This window comes from Equus quagga, chromosome 15 (assembly GCF_021613505.1).
Source record: "Equus quagga isolate Etosha38 chromosome 15, UCLA_HA_Equagga_1.0, whole genome shotgun sequence".
Taxonomy (NCBI): Eukaryota; Metazoa; Chordata; class Mammalia; order Perissodactyla; family Equidae; genus Equus; species Equus quagga.
Genome location: NC_060281.1, coordinates 42,910,885 through 42,932,701, shown reverse-complemented (window position 1 = coordinate 42,932,701; position 21,817 = coordinate 42,910,885). Strand labels below are relative to the sequence as shown.

Genomic DNA, 21,817 nt, shown 5'->3' with positions numbered 1-21,817 from the left:
TGCCCAGAGCATGTCTCCACCACTCAGAGGTGAAATGGCTGATCCAACCCAGCAAAGTGCAAACAAATTTGAGTTGTACTGAAATGGGTTAATGGTTCTAAATCTCCACTGGTCACTGTGGTTCTAATTCTCCACTGGTCGCTGTTGGTTACTGTAGGAAAGAACAACAGTGTAGTTAAATACGTGATTGGTATTAAAAAGTCTCAGTCATAATAGCCAAGAGGATGATTATGATGAATTTGGCTGGTTTCACTGTGCAAGTTCATAGCTAGCTACTAGGCCTCAAAAAAGGTGTAGAAAGTCGTTTAAAACTCGCAGTTACAGGGAAACGTCCGTAAATACCTGTTTAGAATAGACTTACAGGTGGAGAAAAATCTCAAGTCTCTCAGCTGAGAGGATGCTTTTTAGTCTGCAGCCCCCAAGAAGTTCTAGTTACCAACAGCATATTTGATATGAGCAGACCTCTGCCTAATTCTTAAGCACGAGCAGCCAAGTTTTCCCCTCTTGTAGGGAGATACTGAGAGCATCTGACGTACTCTCCATATTATAACCATATAGTCTTATCTTTTAAAATATGCAAGAATCTCTGAAAGGGTAAAGGCCACATCCAGCACCCGATGCAAAACTTCCATGTAAAGTAGGAAATTTTGATATGGCTAATTTGACAGGGTCATGACCATGTCATTTGTGACTCCAAAAAAGTATTATTCATTTAGAATACTGGTTTCCAAGAGATGTGCAGTCTAGACATCCTAACAACATCGCTGACTCTATCCCTTTGCCAGACCTCCACTCGGTCCTTGAGTCTCTTTGCAGGCTCCAGTCTTAGCCCTCAAGGAAATCAGAAAAGGGTTGAAACCAAGACCTGGCCGTCTCATCAACGGCTCCTGAGGCAAGAGTGGAGTTTTCCGTAGTGAGCAAATGGGGGACCGCACGGAGACTGCAAGTTTGCACCAGCCTGTTACAAGTTTCACCGAAATAATGTGCTAACTGTGTCACTGTTTTCTTACCACACTGCCCCATTTCTTCCCTTTCTAGGCCACTCTGGCACACAACAAACCATGCAACCTTCACGGCCCAGGTGCCCTAGACAGAGATCCGCACGGGGCCACTTTCAGCACAACTGCCACCCGGCTGTCCAAGCTATTCGCTCCATCATTCTAAAACCCCAGCGTCTACAGGACGGTCCAACTGGCTTTGGGTCTCAGAGATAATGCACTCTTTGCACTAGAACCTTCTCAGGGAGCCCGAGCGTTGACCCCGCGTCGCGGGCGCGCGCGGGGGTGGGGGAGGGGCCCTCGAGGCGGGGCCGCGCGACCCCCAGCTCAGCGGCCGCCACCGCAGCGCGTCGCCCACTCCGGCCGCCGCCAGAGGCCGGGTCCGCCGTCCTCCCAACATGTCGCGTTACTGCAGGCACAAGTACAAGAGGGGGGACCTGGTTTTTGCCAAGTTAAAGGGCTACGCCCACTGGCCGGCCAGGATAGAGCAAATGGCCTCCCCGAATCGCTATCAAGTGTTTTTTTTCGGGACCCACGAGACGGCCTTCCTGAGCCCCCAACGCCTCTTCCCGTACGAGGAGGCCAAGGAGAAGTTCGGCAGGCCCAACAAGAGGAGGGGGTTCAGCGCGGGGCTGTGGGAGATCGAGAACAATCCTACCGTCCAGGTCGCCGGCCAGCCCCTGGCCCAAGAGAAGAGCTGCGCGGAAGGGCCACCGCCGGCGTCCGAGGGCGACGGGGACCAGGAGAGCATCGCCGACGGCGACAGTGATGAGCAGGGGAAGCCCGGCGTCGACCAGACGGTCCAGGAGGCGGGCGAGAAGGGGCCGCTGAAGAGGAGCGCGGGGGAGCTGCCGGAGGACGCCGCCAAGCGTCCCAAGGAGGCCGCGCCAGAAGCGGAGGAGGAGGAGGAGGAGGCCGCCGGGGAGGCCGCGCTGCTGCTGGAGCCGGAGGAGGAGGACGCCAGCGCCACGGCCCAGCCAGGCCTGGCAGGAGGGTCGCCCCCAGAGGAGCGGGAACCCGAGGAGGAGGCCGCCGAGAAAGACGTCGAGGCCCCAGGCGTTGGAGGAGGTCGCGAGAGCCTGTAGTCACCAAAGTCTCAAGAAGAGACCCTGTCCCCCGTTCCTGCTGCGGCCTGGCTGTTACTCGGGAAACCGGCCTTGGCCTGCCAACTGGGACGCCTTCCCCGCCCCCACCCGCTGTCCTTGGCCCGCTCTTCCTGTCCACGTCCAGCCCCTGGGATTGACCTGGATGCTCAGGCCACCTGCCCTTCACCTCTCTCTCCCCACATACCTGTAAACTGAGTCAAGGCCTGTGCTCCCCGGGATGAGATGAGACCACCCTGCCCCTCCCTGCCTGGAACTGTTTCCCAAGACTTCTGTTGGGGCCTGCACCGGCGTTGCCACCCCCGGGACCCCTCTCTCCCTCCCCCAGGCATTCTGGACCTCTGTGTTGGAATCCGGAGTAGGAGGGGAAGAGGTGAAGAGAGGTGGAGGATAAAGAGCAGGGGGCCTTCCAGGGGCCTGGAAAGGGCAATCCTCAAACTATGGTGGCGGGGGCGGGTGTTGGCAGGAGAGTGACGTCTTCCTGAGCTCCTGTCCACTCCTCCCATACCTATCATCCCTGCTGCCTAGATTCAGGGAAAGTGGGACAACTTAACTGGGGAGAGCTTTTCTTTCAGAAATCCTTTTGCTGACCTAGGGAGTTCTGGGATTGTAGTATTTCATTGGATAATTTGAGGGCATCCCCGTTGTTTGTGATATGGGAAGGCTTAGCTTTGCCCAGCTTCTTGGATGGGAATGTGAGGAGGCCCCATTTAGCTCTCTGGGGCACCATGGGATGTTCTCGGGAGACCCTTGGCCACCCGTTTCGCTCTCCCCACAGCCTCAAGACTACCCTACAGTCATATACACCACCCAGGCATCAAAGAAAAGGCACATTGTTTAGGAAACCTTTTTGATAAAAGAAAATTTTAAAAAATTTAAGAACTATTCCTGGGTATGCCTCCACTCTGCTCCTAACTCTTCCAATGCTACCCCCATTTCTGAGATGAACTCGGAGGTTCCCCTTCTGTTTGGGGTTTTGTAACCTTCTTTTTCTAGTTAAGGCTTTGGTGTTGCTTTGCAGGGTCATTTCCCATCCACATCCTCCAACCTGGTCCCCTCAGGATTGTCACAAGACCTGATATGTAACCTACCGAGACGACGGAGAGAGACGTGTCTCCTCCTAACCTCTTCCCAGTGGTCTCTCTATGCCTTTGTTCATCTTTTGTCCGTGTCACCCCTGCCCTTCTACCTTGGGCTCTTATGAAATATTGTTGACTGTAGCTTTGGGAGTTAAGATCTGAATTATTTCGGTTCTAGAAAATAAAACCCGCTGATTACTTTAAACGAATCTCAGGTCTCTTCCTTTGGTGTTTGAAGAATTGGCCCTTAGATGTAATGCTCCTCCTGTTTGCTGTCCATCCTGTGTTAAAAGCTGTTAATTTGCAAGAGGTGTTTTAGAATCACTCTTTAGAAACCTTCGTTATCTTAAGGTCTCTGCCCTTCACTCCATCTGTAGAAGTCACTGCCACCGATTAGAATGAATGGAAAGAAGTCAACTTAAAGTGTTTGAATGATTACAAACTGGGACAATAAGTGAGTTTGTAATATTCTACATGCTTTGCCAAGCAACAGATTCGGAAAAGAATAGGGTAAGAGGATTGGTCCTTCTTTGTTTTGTTGTGATTGCTGTTTCCCAGATCTTACCACTACTCTCTTTCCTCCAACACCTTTTACATGAAAAAAGGCAGTTGCTTTATATTCCCAGTTTTTAAAATATGTAGTATCTGCAGAATGTTTTGTCTTTTTTTGGTGGCTTTGTGCAAACAAAGTCTGGGGATATTGAAATATACTTAATATAATCACATGTGGGGTTCCAGTTTCTGTGTTCATCAACACTGCGTGCGTGCAGAGACTGGGTAAATACTACAGTCCTTCTCATAGAAAATGCCAGGCCATCACTAACCAGTAGACAATCTAATTTTCCATCCTTGTATAAGATGGTGTTATTTTACTCCAAAGCGTGTAAGTCAGATGATTCCTCGTTTTTCAACTACTGCTATTGGGATAATATTAATACAAGGAATTAGTATTCAATCAATGTCTATCTTGTGCTGAGAAGAATGGCTTTATTTAATCTTTGTAGTAATCTGGCAAGGTAGGCAGTAGTACTCAAATTTCCCATTGGAAGTACCTCTGGTTCAGAGAAGTTAAGTGGCTTCTCTTCACTTCACACAACACTCAGGATCCAAAAACAGGTTTTACTGGTCCAAGCTCTCTCCCCTGAATTGCACATTCAAAAAAACACTATGAAATCAAAAGTTAACAAAATTACTATTTTAGTTACTAATAAGTTAATATGAGTCTCTAAAGCAAGCCAGGCAATATGCTATATTCTACATGTGATGTCTTTATTAATATGACCACCCAATTAGGTACTTACTATTATCTCTGTTTTAAAGTGGAGCTGAGGCTCAGAGATGTCAGATAATTTTCCTGAGGTCATACAACTAGTAAATGAGCCACGATTCAGTGCTAGGTCTTTCCCATTCTAAATCATAGGTGCTTTGTTTTATTAGATTTTATTACTTCCTATCGAATAAAATGGGAGTACTTATTCTCCTCTCCTATTTTGAAGTGAACGTTTAGAAGCTTGTATGCCAAAGAATACATTAACAAACATTGCTAGTGGGTGTGTAAAAAAAAACAACATTTGGGGCACCTGACAATTGTTTTGTCATTAAATGGCTTGGTGAAATGATGAGGACAATCGCACACTGAATATTTTTCAAGAAGTAGGTAACTAGAGGAAGTTTGGATACAGATCAGTGTATTTGCCAAAGGCAGCCATGTGATCTTGATAAGGTTTTCATGGAGGCCCATCTTCTGAAATGATTCAATAACCTGAAAGAAAATGAAATGACTATCATCTGAGTCCTTCTCTTTGTATTATTTCTTTCTTCTTTTTTTGTTTCTTATGTTAAGGACAGGAAAATCTGGTGTTTATTAGGATGCATCACACACGTTTGCCTTCTTGGTGACTACAATACGGTAGTGAAAATGGCAATCCGACTGTACATCTAAAGAATGATACACAGAATTAGCAAACACAGTTACAACCCAATAAAGAAAGGGAAACATGGAAAATCCGTATACTCAGCCCTCTTCTCCTAGGCAGCAGATCCCAGTTATGTGCTTTGGTGCCAAGCATACAAGATGTTTTTATACGGACTGAAAAAGATACTGTTTTCTAAAATTTCTGCAGTTGTCTAAAATTCCCAATAATTCTAGTGCTATCTTTTGTTTTCTTCTGATCAACATGTACCTCAAATTAGTGCTTAATAATTAGTTACCTAACTGAACAAAGAACACTGCTTGGCTTTTTGCTGATGCTGTGTTAAGGGTGTTCAAGTGTGTTCAAGAGTATTCTGAAGAATCTGTTTAAGCATTCCACGTAAATTTGTGCTCATCACATTGTCCCTGATTTGCAGATACATTTAGCCTACTGGTTAAGTCTACTGTAAGGCTTTCCAAGTATTTGCTCTTTCACGCAAACATCACTAATTACATCACTTTGGCAAGGGACTAAAATGCCACCAAGGGTGTAAATTTTGTTTCTTTCTTTTAGCTCTCACCCACTCTGTAAATTCTCATCAAAGGTGCAGACTCTTCTTTGTGGCTCATACCTCCACTTTATGTTTCCTGAAAATACAGTAGATATTCAGGGCACATAGGATGTCTTCTGTTCACTTCATTGTCAACACTCTTGTCAAAGTAAAGCTTCTGCTACACATGCTGTGCATACATGCTGTTCCTTCTGTTTAAAAAGAACTGCCTCACTCTTCTGGGCCTGGCCAACTGCTCAAGGTAGGAGCCACCCCTTTGTGTTCCTGTAGCGCTCTATGCTCACACTGATCATATTCTAATTTCCTGTTTATTTTTTGCTCTTCCGTTAGACTAGAGGAGAAGGAAAATGTTTCATGAATATTTTATCCCCATTCCCAAAACGTGCTGTAAAAAGCACACAATAGATATTTTCTAAATGCTTGAAAGTCTGTTATCAAATACTCCTTATAATCGTGGTGCTGGAGTAAAGTCATATGTGTTGTTGAACGCATCGTGACTCTGAAAACAGAGAGGCAGGGTAAACTGGCCTGTAGGCTAATGACACACGTAGGTTGGGGTGATGTTGTGTCCATGTAAGTACCTTCCTATATTAGTGACTTGAAGAACATTGACGGTTCTCACAGACCCAGAGAAGTCACCCTCTGATGCCAAGGCAATGCTACTATTTTATCCAGGTTTTCCCACTATTGGAGTCACATGTCGTAGTTAAACCACATATGGGCATCGTTTTCATAATGTCTGAGCCCCCAGGTGGGCAAGAGAACATTCTGATTTCTGTCTTCTTCAGACAGGAGCCATGTATTAAACATTCAGCCAAAAATTTACAACAATGAGGTGTGAGTGTGCTAAAGAGAACTTGGATCTGCCATTCCGTCGGCCTCTTGCAGTGTAGATCCTCACTTGGTGTAGACATTTCTCAGAATTTAATGCATTTAAAGGAAGGGGATCTATTCACCACACAATACGGCCCAAGTCTCACAAGCCAACTATCTGGCTTATATAGACACTTATCTTTCCCACTCCTAGTAGAAAAATTGACCATATTAGACTTTGAAATCTCTAAAATAGAGACTTCCTAAGTGGTCTAAGAGTACCTCTGACATCAGACCATTTTCTACTTGTAGTCTGATTTTACATGTAGACTTCAACTTCGCTGAAATGGTCTTGAGACTGCCAGAGGACACACAGAAAAGATCATGGTAAAAGGCTCCAGATGGCCAGAGGCAGCTTGGGGCACAGTTGATCAAGGGCGGTCCTAGTCACAGCACAGTCAAGTCTTTGGCATGGGGACCCGTGAGAAACAAAGTTCACCCACTTCCCATCCTAGTCTGTGGTCAGTTCCCGAGGACTATGGGTGGTTCAGTGAGTGCCATTTTCTTGCTTGTTTTTATCACTCTGAGACAAGCTCTTCTTTCTGCTCAGTAAACTAACAGCTCTGTTCCCTTCTTCCCTATTGAAGTTTCCCCTAAATTACTATGTCAAAATTAGGTGTCACTCCAAGGTGTTCCAATAAGACCGTGGCTTTTCTCCTAATGGCATTTACTCCACTCTTCTATGCTCAGTAAACCAGTAAACCATAAAATACCTAACTGGTTTGTGTCAACCAATAGGTTGTAAATTCTATGTAAACAGGAACTGTGATCATTTTGCTTATTCTAAGAACCCTGCAAAGTGCCTGGTTCATATTAAGCTCTCAACAAATGGTTGTTAAGAAAGAAATGGATGAATGAATGATTAAATTCTGGTGCTGGCCCCTACCCTCACTCCAGGCCTGAGAGGAAACTTTGGGAAATTTTGTCAAGCCTATTAAAACATGGGAAGGGGCGCCTAAGGATTTTTTTAATGAGTGCATCAGATTATTTTGTTATTACATATAGGTGTGGATCTCATAAAATAAAAACTTTAGCAAGACTGAAGCCCAAGGAGGAAAATTCAAATTATCCAAAGTCACCATCCGAATCTGAGTGTGAATAAGCATATTAAACACTATATCTGGCTTCTTAAGTTATATTTTCTCTTTAATACTTTGATACTTCATTATCAGCATCATTTAATGCAGGAGGCAGCTTAGCGGCATCTGGCTTTGGAGTTACTCAAACTCAGATTTAATTCCTGGCTCCACTGTTTAAGAACTGTGTAATCTCAGTTTCCCCCGCTAACAGTTGTGATAATGACTCTCATGTCACAGGTTTGTTGTGAGAAGCAAATGAGCTCATATATGTTAAAATGTCAGGCATACTACCCAGCACAAAATAGGCATTACAGCTATGTAAATTCACTTCCCTTTAATGTAGTCCAGAAAACTAACCAAACCATTTGGAATGCTTCGAGCCCAGCTTATCACTCTTATGTAGGAAAGTGCTGTAGGCCTCTGCCAGATGCCAAGCGGCTCCCTCGTTGTGATGTATATGACAATTCTATATTTAACCTGCCCATACACAGAGAGAAAGTGAAATCTTATCCCTCTCATTTCCTCATATTGCTCTTCAAGAAACTTCTTTAAATTCCCTCACTGTTAGCTGAATTATTTTATACAGACATATCCAATTTTAAAGATTCCTCTTTTTTGGCATGACTCATCCCTCCTGTGGCCAGTTTTATTGCTCTGTTATTTCCCTAGGATCCACTTACTGTTTTCCACCGGGTATTTCTGAAATGCGTCTCCTTGAGTACCTTGTATGCCCGATTGTTTTCCACCGTAGAAATAGTAATCGTGTTGCTCTAGTTACTTCTTCTTGGATCCCTTGCCTTTTTGCCAAGCTACCTATCTGTTCACACATAATTTTAATGAGCTGCCCAATTTGATTACTAAAAGGCATTGGAGTGTTACAAGCGGTTGACCATTCTTTCCAGAAGCTCTCTCAGGTCTCATGTCCTTCTGTGATTTACCAAGTGTCACTTAATTTTGCTTTTTTTCCCTTTCTTTTCACACCCTGGCCAACTCTTCGTCACAGTCATTATCCACCTCTCTTGGTGATCTACTTAACACTTCATGAAAAAATATGTTCAGCTCAGCTCCTTGCTCACTGCTCTTTACTTGTCGACAAGACATGCTTTTTCCCGTTCACCTGCGATTCTTCTGGTGCTCAGAATTTGTCCATCATTAGTGCTCCCTTGGTGTAGTTTTTCCATGTGCCTCATCTCAGCAGGACCCATGCTTCATTACCATCAACTTCGATTCTTTTTTTTTGTCCTTGATTTTACCCTTAGATGTTGGGACATAAGCACTGATTTTAGTCAGTGAACGCCTTGATGACAGCTACCTCAAATATCCTTGCAAAACAAAGCAAAAATAGGAAAAGACAAGCATAACTGTTCCATTGTATGAGACTCACTTTTTTTCTTCTAAAAAATTAAAATACGCTGAATTATTGGAAATCTAATAGCAGCTTTGCTTTCACTGTTTTGGGTTAGTTAGAGGTGGGCACAGGAGGAAGAGCATTCTTGCTACAAATAAGTAAGTGTGCCTGCATTGCACCCAGCCTGTTGAGGGCACTGGACCAGAGCAGTAAATAAGACAGATAAGCTGTCTACCCTCACGAAGCTTATATTCTATGGGAAAAAAGACAGACAATGAGCAAATACAATGATAATTTCAGAATGCAATAATATCAGTGTGAACAGAGAATGACTGAGGAACATACATTTTAAACTAGGTTAAAATTAAACTTTGGATATTCTAAGGCTCTTAGGAAATCTGTGGCTCATTTTCAAGTAAATTGTTTTAAAAGAACAAAATATTTCTGTCCTACTGTGAATTTGCAGCCCTATTGCCTACACTAATGGCTGTCAGTCTTTTTAATGCATAGAAAAATATTCCAGAGACTTTCACGCCAGTGAACACTCCTTTTGTGTGCAGGAACAACAATAACAAAATAGCACTCATTTATTGAGTGCTTACTATGTGCCAGATTCTCTTCCAGGGGCTTGAGATACATCAGCAAACAAAATAAATGAAGTACCTCATGTCCTGGTGCTCCCGTTTTAGCAGGTGGAGAAAGGCAGTTAAGATTCAACTTAATAAATAAGGAAATCATAATGTGTGTTAGAAGGTTATAAACACCACTGGAGGAAAACAAAGGAAGGTGAGAAGGGCTGGAGAGTAGCAGACAGGGGTTGTGCAGTGTTAAATGGGGCAGTGAGCATGGCGGCCTAGTTGATATGTGCACCTGGTCACCCCCTCTCCCTATCCATCAAGTCATCACATCAGAATGTAAGTGAATAGAGTGGCATCCTTATAAAGATGACCTTGAATCAATATAACTGTGAAAATATAAATAATCCACAAACTCAAGTACTTACTATTTATAATATATTACTAGCGCCACACCTCACAACAGAGGACACACAAATCCTATAATATTTGAAATGAGAATCGTTGCTCAATACCACTTACTTGCTAATTTGTCATATACATCTACGTGGCATCTTTTGCGCTCTGGTATAGACGAAGATCTTATCTTTATGCTGTTTAATATTTTATGTGTTTTTTTCCTCCCCAAAGATAAAATACTCACCCACTGGGGCCATGACATTTTCCATATCTTCTGCAATATCTAGCAGAGCACATCACAAAGCGTCATCCATTTTTATCAACTAACTTAAATTAAAGAAGCTGCAATGTAGATAGATGTTAGCAGCGCAACTCAGGATCCTGAGAGTGTGTGCACATATGAGATAAATGTCACTTGAGATACGAGTTATGTGGGGGACGAAGTAGGGGGCCGGGATGGGAAGGGGCCCAGAATTTGGATGCCACTGCAGTCTGCTGGAGTATTCAGAAGGCAAGTTTATTGCATGCCTATAGGTTAAGGTTTACAGGGTAGGTATATTTGCCCAAAGAGCTCCCCACTCCAGTCTTTAGTAACTAGTGTCCCTGACTGCAAACTGAGTAATTTACACTGAATGTACGTGGGGGGGAAGTATGTGTGGGCTGGTGGTGAGTATTCTAAGGACAAATATCTATCGTAACTATCGAGGTCAGGTTTTTGCTTCTAGATTGAATTTCTTTTTAGTGTGAAGTCATTTTAGGCTTTGAAAACCTTCTCCATTTATTTATTTATTTATTTGTGTGGGGTCCAGAATCTGAACTGTTGTTTCATGGAGGGAGCAGAGTTTGGAGTTGATATAATAGATATAAATCAAATGTTTCTGGGGTCCTGTGTTCAATTCCGTCTCCCAAGGAGAGACCTGGTGGTTTCCTGGGTTTTTGTAAAACATAACTTGAAATGCCTATCTTTTAGGTGAATGAGACAAGTCTGGGTTGGATGATGGTGCAGATGTGCAAAGAGATGAGTTTAGGATAAGTTAAAAGTCTCCTTTCACTGTAGCGAGGAAACCAATGGCTTTTCTATTTCTGCTTGATTGGCATTCCTAACAACTGATCATCTGTTAGCAGGCATTGCCATTAGGTCTGAATGTCACAGCCTTGGGAAAACTCCACATTAAGGTCCCTTGGTGAGGCAGAAAAGGGCTATTTGGGCCACATCAATTAATAAAGTAGCTGAGTATCCACCTTGTCATATTTCTTATGACTGTCACGACAAATGGGCACCCTCACTATATTTTAAATCGTGTTGATACAAACGTGTGAATGCCAACCAGATGTAATTCAGTGCAAGTATTCTGTAACATTCCTGACTCTGTGAGCTAAAAAGACAGAGACAGAGAATAATGAAAAGGATATTTTACATCCCACGCTCAGTGTGGAAAAAACCCCCAAAACAAAACGTATTCTACTCACTCTCATCTCCCTCATCCCTTGCCTCCTCAGAAATATACCACCTACATCAGCTCCCAGAAACAAATATGACACCGTGTAAGAGAACAATCCTCTGGCCCTTTGATCGTGCTCACCCTGTGAACTGATTGAAGCAATCCCCTCAAAGCCGAATATAAATAATAATGAACAGGTTAAAAATGGCCCCAAAACCTTCACACTGAAGGCATCGCTTGCCATAGGTGTTATCAAGGAGTCAAAGAGAAACTTCCTTCACAGAAGCTGCATATTTAATCTTTTTTCTGATCGTGTGGGATCAGGATGGACACGACATATTAATCAATTTTGAAAAACAAACCAACCCGGCACCACAGATGGTTAATGACAAGATGCCTCGTGGCACACTTGGAGGGTCATTTGGGCTGTTTCAATAAATAGATGCCCCCAAGAATTAGATCACAAAAATAATTAGCATAGCATATATCTGCGGGGCTGCTCTTACTGCATTTTCCCTCTCTGACTCAGGAGGATAGCGGTATATTGCTATTGCTGCTCCCACCTCCCTCTAATCATGGCCATTATTCATAGCAGGGCGCTGGAGGTCACTAGCGTGGTCTTTGTGCACAGGATCCTACTATTCATCCCATATCGTCCTCTAGATTGTGAGCCCTAGCAAATGGATTGGAAAACCAGTTTATCCTTTGTATATGAGATGTAGATTTGACCTTGTGTTGTCCTTCTGCGTCTTCTATGATCTCGCAAACCCTAGACACAAGACTTTCAAGCAGCCTTGTAAAGAATCTCCAACTGTGCTTTAGTTTTGAATTTAAATCGTGGTATTCCAATCATTTGTTGGTTTTGCTCTAAAGATGGCTGGGGCATCCAGCTGCAACGGAGAGGGCAGACTTGTCATTGTTAGTAATTAGAAAGAGCCTGGTAGTGATTCAAGGTGGCTCAGAATTTGTACATTTTATTTTTTTTTAAACCAAATGTGTTAGTGAGGTGTAGTTTGCTGAATTCCTGGCAGCTGTGTGGCTGTCTTTTTAACCTTGCTGCCCTGCTCATTATACATGCAGTCAGTCACCAAAGACCCTGGTTCCCTACTGTGCTCCTGAAGCCTGATGAAACGCATCAAAGATCCGATGAATCTTCTGGTCTTCCTGTCTGTTGGTTACTATCTCGGAGATTTCAGCTACATTGATGTAACTATAAATTGAAATAAATTCCTAACACTTAGTATACATGTTAGGCCTTAGTAGAATAAATGCCTAATGAATTAATGAATAAATAAATGACCAAATGAAAGGATATTGCTTATGGTATTTCAAAGACAGCAACTTTATTAGACTAAGGAAATTAATCAATAGAGCATTGCCTAGTATTGCACACCCAAGAAAAACTTCTTAGGGACGAAAAATTCTATGGCTTCTTCTCAGTGTTGGCTTAGTTACTGAGGGAGTGGCATGTAGGTATGTAAAATAATTTCACTTTACCTAAGGTCTTATTTTGGGGGTTATTTTACTGTTTCTAAAGAAGGTATTAACACTCATTAGCAACTGGACTCTTCCCTTTGAAGGCTGGTTTTCTGAAAGTAGACGGGGATGCAATTTCAGGGGAAAAAATCATTTTAGTAGTGTAACCAGGAAACATTGGTGGCACAGCAAATTAGTGGATGTCTCACACTGAATAGCATGATAAAATGATTTGTGATCATCTCAATTAGTAGCTTCATTCCATAAATTCCAGAGATTGAGATTAAGGTAGATAAGGTACAATCTTTGAAATATTTATGAATTGTTTACATTTTTATTTGGATAACATCTATATATCTTATGAACTCTATTAAAAATAAAACTTTATTTAGGTTTCTTGTTCTATTCTTTGACATGCTAGTATAATTCATCTGGAATTTAAATTTGGCTGGAATGAACCCACATTGCATTTCAATATAAACAAGCACGGAAAGGATAATTAATAAATTTTCTAATTATCCTTTACTACCATACCCATAAATATACCTTTGGTTTTTCCTAGTATTATCAACCTTGTGAAATCTTATTTAGTTGATGGACAGTTATAAACAAAAGTTGAAGCTAAAGATAAGGAGAATGAAAGTAGAATTGTCGAAAGAAGAGTAGAATAGGCAATCTTGGGAATTTTTTTGGAACCAAGCAAAATGATCAGATTTTGTATAGTTTGGAAGTGAGTCTGATACTAGACCAGATCCACTTACTGATGTCTCCTGGTGAGAAACCCAGTTCTCCCTGAGAACTGAAAGATTGTGGGAGTCAGCCACACATAATTTTTATGCAAAATTATGCCCTGTTACTCAAGAAGAACAAATTTTTCTACACATGCATAATAGCAATTGTTTAGATAAATTTTCAAAAAAATAATTTTTTAAGAGCCCCAGTTTTCTTTATGATAAAATACTTCCACCTTCTTTTCCAAGATGATAATAGTAAATTTTTTTTTTCTCTTTTGGTAGCAGGTTATAAATTTACATTGGAAATTTATAAGAAAGAATTTCTGAGAGCTGTAGATAGCATTTATAACTTCACAGAAAATTTTTTCCAAGCTCAACATTTGAATATTTTTGCATTAAATGGGAAGAGGGCTATTTCGTGAGATCTAAGGATGGATTATGAGTATTTATTTAATGTCCTTCAAAAAATGGAGAAAGTGTAGTGATTTAAACCAAATTCTAAAGTACTTGTCCACAGTCTATCTCTTCTTTGCCTCCTGGTCAATGTTATTTACAATGTATAATTAAAGAGGTATTAAGTTTCTTTAAACACGTGTGAAAGAAGCATAGGATTTATGAAGGCTGTAGGTGTGAGTGACTTATTTAAAATCCTTCCTATTCAAATAGGGTGGTAAGGGCTTTTCTTGTTGTGATGGTATAAAACACACATCTTTGACCTAAATCTCCTAATGTTCCCTCTGTACTTAACGTATTTGGCAGTCTTGTTTAATGTAACGGTTTCTACTCTGGCAAATAGAGCTTTATTTAGTGACTGGTATAACTCATTACCCAAGCCCAGAAACACAGTTTTCCATGAGAGTCAGCGTTTCTGCTTTCTGACTGTGAACTCTGAATAGTGACGAGATTCTCACAAACTTAACGCTAGGCAGAAGAAAACCATCCACCATCAGGGCAATGTGACTTTGCTTTCCTTAAGAGTTGAGCAAGTCCCCCTTAGAAACAATAGAAAATGTAAAACATTTTAAAAGAGGCATTTCGTTCTGCTACAGACGAGGTCATAATTTAGATCCTAAGTTTAAGAATTGGAACCACTTGTTACCTCTTACCATAGCAAATTTCAATCAAGGAAACAGGAAATGTGAGAATAGTGAAAGTGTATGTGTTTGACAGCCCTTGACAGCATTATCATAGAGGGTCAGCTTGACTAATGTCTTTTATGCCATGTGAAAATGAAGCACTCTAGAAACCTTGTAAGCTCAGCCCCAAGAGTGTGTCACATCCACAAATGAGCCTGCAACGGTAGGTTCTGCACTCCAGCATCCATCCGGGAGCGGCGGTGGGTGTTTGCCCATTGGTTTAGATGGATATGTGAGACTGACCCATAAACATGAGTGATTTGCTTAGATGGACTTGTAATATTGACCCCATTTCACATTTGAGTTTTTATTAAATACATAACCATTCAGAGTAAACTGATTAACCCAAGAATAGTGAAAAAAATAGTTCAAACAGCCAAAATAGATGACATTACAGCTCATGCTTTAGAGAATCTGATACATGTCCCTGGGAGTTTGGGGACATCATGGAGAACTGAGAAGGCAGGTGGTCAGCCTGAGGAAACCCCATTATTAAGCTGAGCATGTATTGTGGTGCGCCGGAGCCCAGGGGGCCAGTAGAGGAAGGTTACACTGAGGCACATGGCCCACATTGGGAACAGGGACCTTAAGGGGCCTCTTGAGAGCCCAGCATTCCCCCTAAGACAGCAAGAATCTACACGCCTGCAGCACTGGCCTTGGCAACAGCCTAAGGATGACCCAGAGCAGCACCATATAAGCACTTTTTGCCTTTCTGTGCACCTGCCCTCCTGGTGTGACAACAGAGAGGTGCCAGAGCACAGAACAGAGAGGAGAGAGAGTGCGTTGTGGTCGCCAGGGCTGAGAGTCAGGGGCGAAAAGCATTACAGAGACTGGACAAGCATTACAGAAAGCATTACATAGACAGGAGCAGGGGAAACAAAAAGCATTACGCACACTGGAGAGTGAAATTTTAAACCAAGTGAAATTAGCCTGGACTTTTAAACAACTGATAATCCTTCAAAAATGGTGGAATCTGATTGAGATGACACTAAAAGACATAGAAGGGGGGTTTACACAGCAGGTTTGAAAATAGTGGTTAGAGAGGGAGAGAAAAAAATCACATTTCTATTCTATCAAGTAAACTTTTCAATTTAATCTCACATTCCACACCTTCTTCTTTTCCCTAGTTGTTGTATTAAATAAATGAATGGACGAATGAATGACTTTGGACCTTATCACTAACTGCAGAGTTAAATGCATGTTTTCCTACATTTAAAACAAAATCAAAGCCTCTGCGAGCAGATGGTGGAAGCTTTTATTTTCCAGGAGACAAAGAACCTGCCCATGTCCTTTAGCTCACAGCAGTGGGAGGCTGCAGTCTCCCCCGTGGGTAAAGTTAGCCGGAGCAAATCGCACATTGCCAGGGAAGCCAATCTATAGCTTTCGCATTTTTTATTTCACTTAAATTGTCAAAAAAATCTTGTTTTTTGGGGAGCCATTTGATTTTTGCAAAAATTAATACTTTCATATGGATGTTTGCACTTTCATTAAGATTGAAAAAAAACCACACATTCTAAAAAGAACAATCAACTTCTCCGAAAGGGAGAGCAAGATTGCCAAGAACAAAATTTTAAAATTCCAATACTTGGTATTAGCATTGACAGAGCCTAAATTGCAAAAGGATTTAAATTTGACAACATGAACTAAAATATGCCTGCCCCCTCCTAAAATATGTGACATTTTAAAAAAGTGTTATTCCAAGAAAAGCAACTGAAACTAGGCACGTTGTTTGTAATTTCGCGGCATAGGATCTTTGCTCTTATCTAGAGTCTCATTGTTTGAAAGAGACTCTTGTTTTCTAACGTGAACATGAAATATCTCCTTTGGGGTCAGAGGCATGCATAAAGATATATCATTTGCCTTTTAATGGGGCTTTCTGGTGACTCTACAGTTTTAAATGGTCGTATACGCATCAAATATTCCTTACTGAGTATTCTTGCTCTGTGCTTAGCAAATATGAATGGAAATAATTATAGTGAGGATGGCTTCCTATGATGATGTCACTCCAGAGAAAACCTGCACCACAGGGAGCATTTCCAGTAAAGTATGGCAGAAACTGCAGGGTAATGAAAGTGCAAATTCCAATTTATTTAAGCAATATTGTTCTTGCTCCTCTATTTCACAAAGCTGTCCTTTCTCATTAAATTTTTGAAAGAGAAGGAATGAATTTTGCTAGCATAAATCTGAATGCTAGTTGACCTTTTTTGAAAACTCTGCATGGAACACTGGCATCAGCCGTCTTTTCATACATGTGGTGACAAAAGGAAGAAATTGAGGCTTATAAGGAGTAAGCTGAATATATGTAAGACTTGATGTCATCCAGCTAGGCTTTTATTTGAAGAGAAGTTTGTGTATATTGAGGGGAGCGCATTTGTCAATGACCCCATGAAGGGCTCGAACAAGATGTGTGTCAGGATTTCTGGGTGTTCTGGATGGACGTCCCAGGGACTGGCTTGGATTTGACCATGCCTTTTGCTTTCTGGCAACAAACAACCAAATGAATATAAATGGAGTTGATAACATCTGTATATTGGTGATAATTCGAAAGAGTTAAATGCTTTCATTTATTTAATAGTTCATTCTTTTATCAGATGTATATGAAGCATCGATGATGTATCAATTGACAGTGTACAAGGTGGAGGGATTCCAAAATCAAATAAGATGCAGTTCTTGCCCTTAACATGCTCATAATTAGAAAAGGCCTTCTTATTAGTAGGCAGAAAATTACAATATAGTGTGGTCAATTCTATGATGGTAGGGGGCCCAGCATGCTGTAGGAGTACCTAAAAGGCACTCTAACATGGATGGGTCTGGGAAGGAAGCTTCCCAGAAACAGTGATACTGAGGTCAGATATGAGCCTTTAATGACCAATCAATCAGGAGAGGTGACATGAAAGGGTTTAAAAGCAAAGGGACTAGAGTTTTTCAAAGCACCCAACATAAAAAAAACAGCAAGGATAATGGGGAATAAAGTCACTTTCCTTTGGCTGGAGAGGAGAACATGTGAGAATGAGGAAAGCATCTTGTGAAAAAAGGAAAACAGGAGTTTACCCATAAAGAGTCTTGTCTTCTATATTGTGTTAAAAATATACAGATTGGGTTGTAAAGGCTAGAGTAGTTATTGTTATAATTGCTCTAGTCTCAGGCTAGAGGAGCCTTTGCTCTGGAACTCCTGGCTTCATTTAGCAAAAATAAATTTACTAAAGAATACAAGACCAACTCTGTACTCTGGTGTTCGCCATCATTGCTGGTCCAGTTCAACACATAATCCAAAACATGAGCATTTCATGAAGAATATTCAGGCCCCAGGGAAACACCTCTCCACATCTCTGGCCCTCCATCTACAGGCAACTGGTCCCCACTCTGTGAAGATCTGTGGCCGCACCACCACAATGCTGGAAGTGGACACTGCTTCAACATGGGAAGAACTTGAGAGGGGAAAAATGGAAGTAATCTTCTTTTATTAATTTATGCTAATTCATTAAACTTTTCGGATAACATGGATGGAATAGGTTCACAAAGGGTAGTTTTTAAATAGGACCCAAAGAGCATCCATTCTCTTGTTTCTCTTTATGTTCAAGTTTGCGGACAAAGAGGTACCCAGGAATTAGGATGGTGTTCCCAATATTTGCATGTGAACGCTAAGGAATATTTTATAGTGTTAAATATTTGTATTACTTTAAAAAATTCTCTCCCTCTTTCTTTCTCTACGTACACACACATGCTCACAAACATACAATATATACATAGAAATAAATATACATAAAAACACATAAGTCATGATAATTTTACATTGAGTGCTAAAATTTGAATGGCTTTATTTATATGAAAATATTAAATTCTTTAAAATTACGTGAACATTTCAGCTTTATTTTAAGATAATTTATGTAATATTTTGAGATTCTTTTATTATAATTTATCTTTTGTCTTTCGATTTTATAGATATTCTGAAATTTTAGAAGAAAAGACTTAGAAAATATAAAAAATAATATTCAGTTTTCATTTTTTCATTTAACTTACATATTTAATGAATGAAAATATATTAAACGTTGGTATAGTTGGAATATTTTTAATCCTTTAGATCATTACAGTCACTAGAAAATAAATTATATAAAAATATTGATTAAATAACATAATTAGTAATTTTTCTAAAATGAGTATGACAGAATATAACAATCTATTTTTTTGGGATTTTTATCACTCATTCTAACATCACCAGACTAAACAGAATACTTAGGAATGCACAACAATAATACAATTTAGTTGTTTTTACTATTTTCTGACTTCTTTCATATAAAAACCATAGCTTTACATGTTATGTTGATATTTTGTCAACACAAAAGCATATTTTTCACAGGACATATTCTGTTTCTCAGTTTGCTAAATTGATTTATGATTTTTCTATATTTAGCTGTTGCGTGTGGGAGTCCACTTGCACTCTGGCTCCAAGCCCTGGTTATTGAAATATCTGAAGCAAGGGAGCAACACTAACAACAGTGCACTTGAGAAAGATCACTCTGGTGGAGACAACAAGACCGCTAGGAGGCTGGTCTCCTTCTGCCTGGGTAGTGTTTCCATCTCTAGCCTGAACTTCGGAATCAACCCTGCTCACTTCTTCCCATTTCATATCTTTGGAGAGGTTTTGAGCTGTGAATTTCCTGGCCAGCAAGTTCCTGGCTATAGGCTGATCCATGTTCAGACCAAGGCATTCTTGACAATTCAGCCACAGGGACAGATGGACTGAGGATCTTCTGTCCTATACTAAAAAAGAAAGCTGAGAATCCACAGGAGCCTGTCGTGGGTTTCAAATCCCAAGGCTTGTGCAATATCTAATGCCAACCATTGGCCACAGGGACCGTTCAGGCAAAATAACAATGCTTGAGCCCGTAGCAAACCGATTGGTGGCGAAGCCCTCCAGATTTGAGTGGCAAAATAAATGAGACTCTTTAGAGTATTTGAAAGCTCCAGCCTGACCACTACTCCAGTGAACCTGAGATTTCCCTAGATCTTCTCAGGTTGCAGCCCTCCAATCTGGTGCACCACGGGCTCCTTAGGAGTCAGCCATCCATGTCTGCGGTGAGGAATAGAGAGGAGCCAGGTGGGTTTGAGATGCTATTTCAAGTCTTCTGCATAGGTTCATTTTCCGGACAGAAGAGAATTATAAGAACAAAAACCAGAGTTAATTATTTTTTTTTCCAAAGCTCCTTTCTTTCTGGCTGCAACCTAAAATTGAAGGGGAAGTCTCCTGCCTACTTTCAAGCTGAAATGAGCTGTAGATTGCATCCTAAGCAAGAACTGGGGATTCTAATTCAAGTTTTTCCTGGACTCACATGTTTAGGAAGCTTTCTTCTCTATTTTTACCTTGAAGAAAAGTTAAATTTGATGGTGATGCCTTGGTGGCATCAAGTTTCTAAAGTGAGAAGCAAATTTTGTTTAGAAAATACACTCTGTAATCTTTGAATGCTTTTATGCTTTATTATCATTAATAGGAGAATATATCTTACTGGGAATGTTGAAGGTTAATAAGCATTAAATTATTAAGTAGGAGATGAAATTGAGTAGTCTTGATAAATTAAATTTATATATAAATGCATAATTTATGTATTTATGCATAAATTTACATATACTATAATATAGAGATTGAGTAGTATTTTAATAAACAACGTAATTTCGGTTTTCAATTTGTATAGAATTTATGAATTTCTCATCACATCAGTAGGACTTCTGAAATGGACTTACGTAATTAAAACTAAATTTAAAATAATTTTTAACTCTATTACTATGATTACTCCTAGAGGTTTAACTTGGCCCTAATACATTTTATTCCATTTTATGCACAGCATCTCTCCTTTCCCCACAGCAGTGGGATGTGGCAGCATCATCATCTCCAAAGACAGCTTCGTACAAGATTGGTATCTCCAACAAGAGTTTCAGAGGCATGTAGATGAGGAAATTGTAACCTCAATCACTCACTATTAATTTCCTGGGACAAAATTATACTTAAACAGCAACAACAAAAGGTGAACTTGGTTAAAATGATTGATGGCCGGTTCTCCCTTGCTAAATTTCCTTCACAATAGCACAGGTCATATCTGAGTATGTTCTCATCAAACAGTTGATTACTGTTCTGGTTTTGGCCTGAGATCTGCTCCTTACTATATGTCGGAACTTAGTCAAGTTAACTTTTCCCTTCCTCACTGTATTCATCTGTAAAATGGGGAGAATAGAGTACTTGTTGGTATGTAATCTAAGTGAAATAATACTTATATGTTGTAAGGATGTGTTGTAAGGATTAAATGACATGACAAGGGTGAGGCACTTAGCACGGAGCTTGGCTGACAATTAAGCTCATGATAGATTATTATCATAGCACCTGAAAACTGTATTTTACTAATACTTGAACAGCTGTGTGTTATTTCTTGTTATTTGCCCACAATACTTGACCACACTGGGTATTTGTTTTCATCCATAATGAGGATGGCGTCAAAAGATAAAGCAGTCATCCTTCATATTATAATTGTAAAGAATCATCTTTACTGAACTTCAGTGATGAATTCTGAGGCAAGAATATTCTTTATGAGGGCAAAAAGAAAGAGAGCTGAGGTCACAAAGACTTGTGCCCCTCTTAAATGTTCTCTCACAAGTTCAGGACAAAATAATATTGGTTGGTCTCAAGTAACAATTCTCTCGTTTTGGCCACATCGATCATATTTGGCTGAGATAGAAGAAAACGGTTCTTGTTTCACTAAGGGAGCTTTTAAAGCATTGCTCCCAGTCTCTCTATGGGTGTGTGTACACTCAGTAGAGAGCTCAGACTGATGAACAAGAAATCAGGAGTTAGCCGATAGCAGGATGGGGAGGCTATCCAAGGAGATGCCACAAGAAAATAAAGACCTATAGCCCCAACTGAGAATCTAGCACAGTCAGCACATGTAGACACAAGCCACAGAATGGAAAACTCACACGTTAGCACTTTGGAATATTTATTTTGTCTACTCCTGAAATATTTAGTCTGGAACATTTAAACTGATACTTTATTAGTGTACACACTTGTCCAAATTTAAACAGCAGCCGACACTGCACGGAGCTTT

The 21,817-nt window shown here is 40.8% G+C and overlaps 1 protein-coding gene across 1 annotated transcript; it reads left to right on the top strand.

Moving 5' to 3' along the window:
* Positions 1-1,396: 1,396 nt before the first annotated feature.
* On the top strand, positions 1,397-2,153 carry HDGFL1 (HDGF like 1). Its single transcript, XM_046638916.1, has one exon. It carries the CDS (start codon positions 1,397-1,399, stop codon positions 2,081-2,083), a length of 687 nt encoding a protein of 228 aa, XP_046494872.1. The 3' UTR covers positions 2,084-2,153.
* Positions 2,154-21,817: the final 19,664 nt, after the last annotated feature.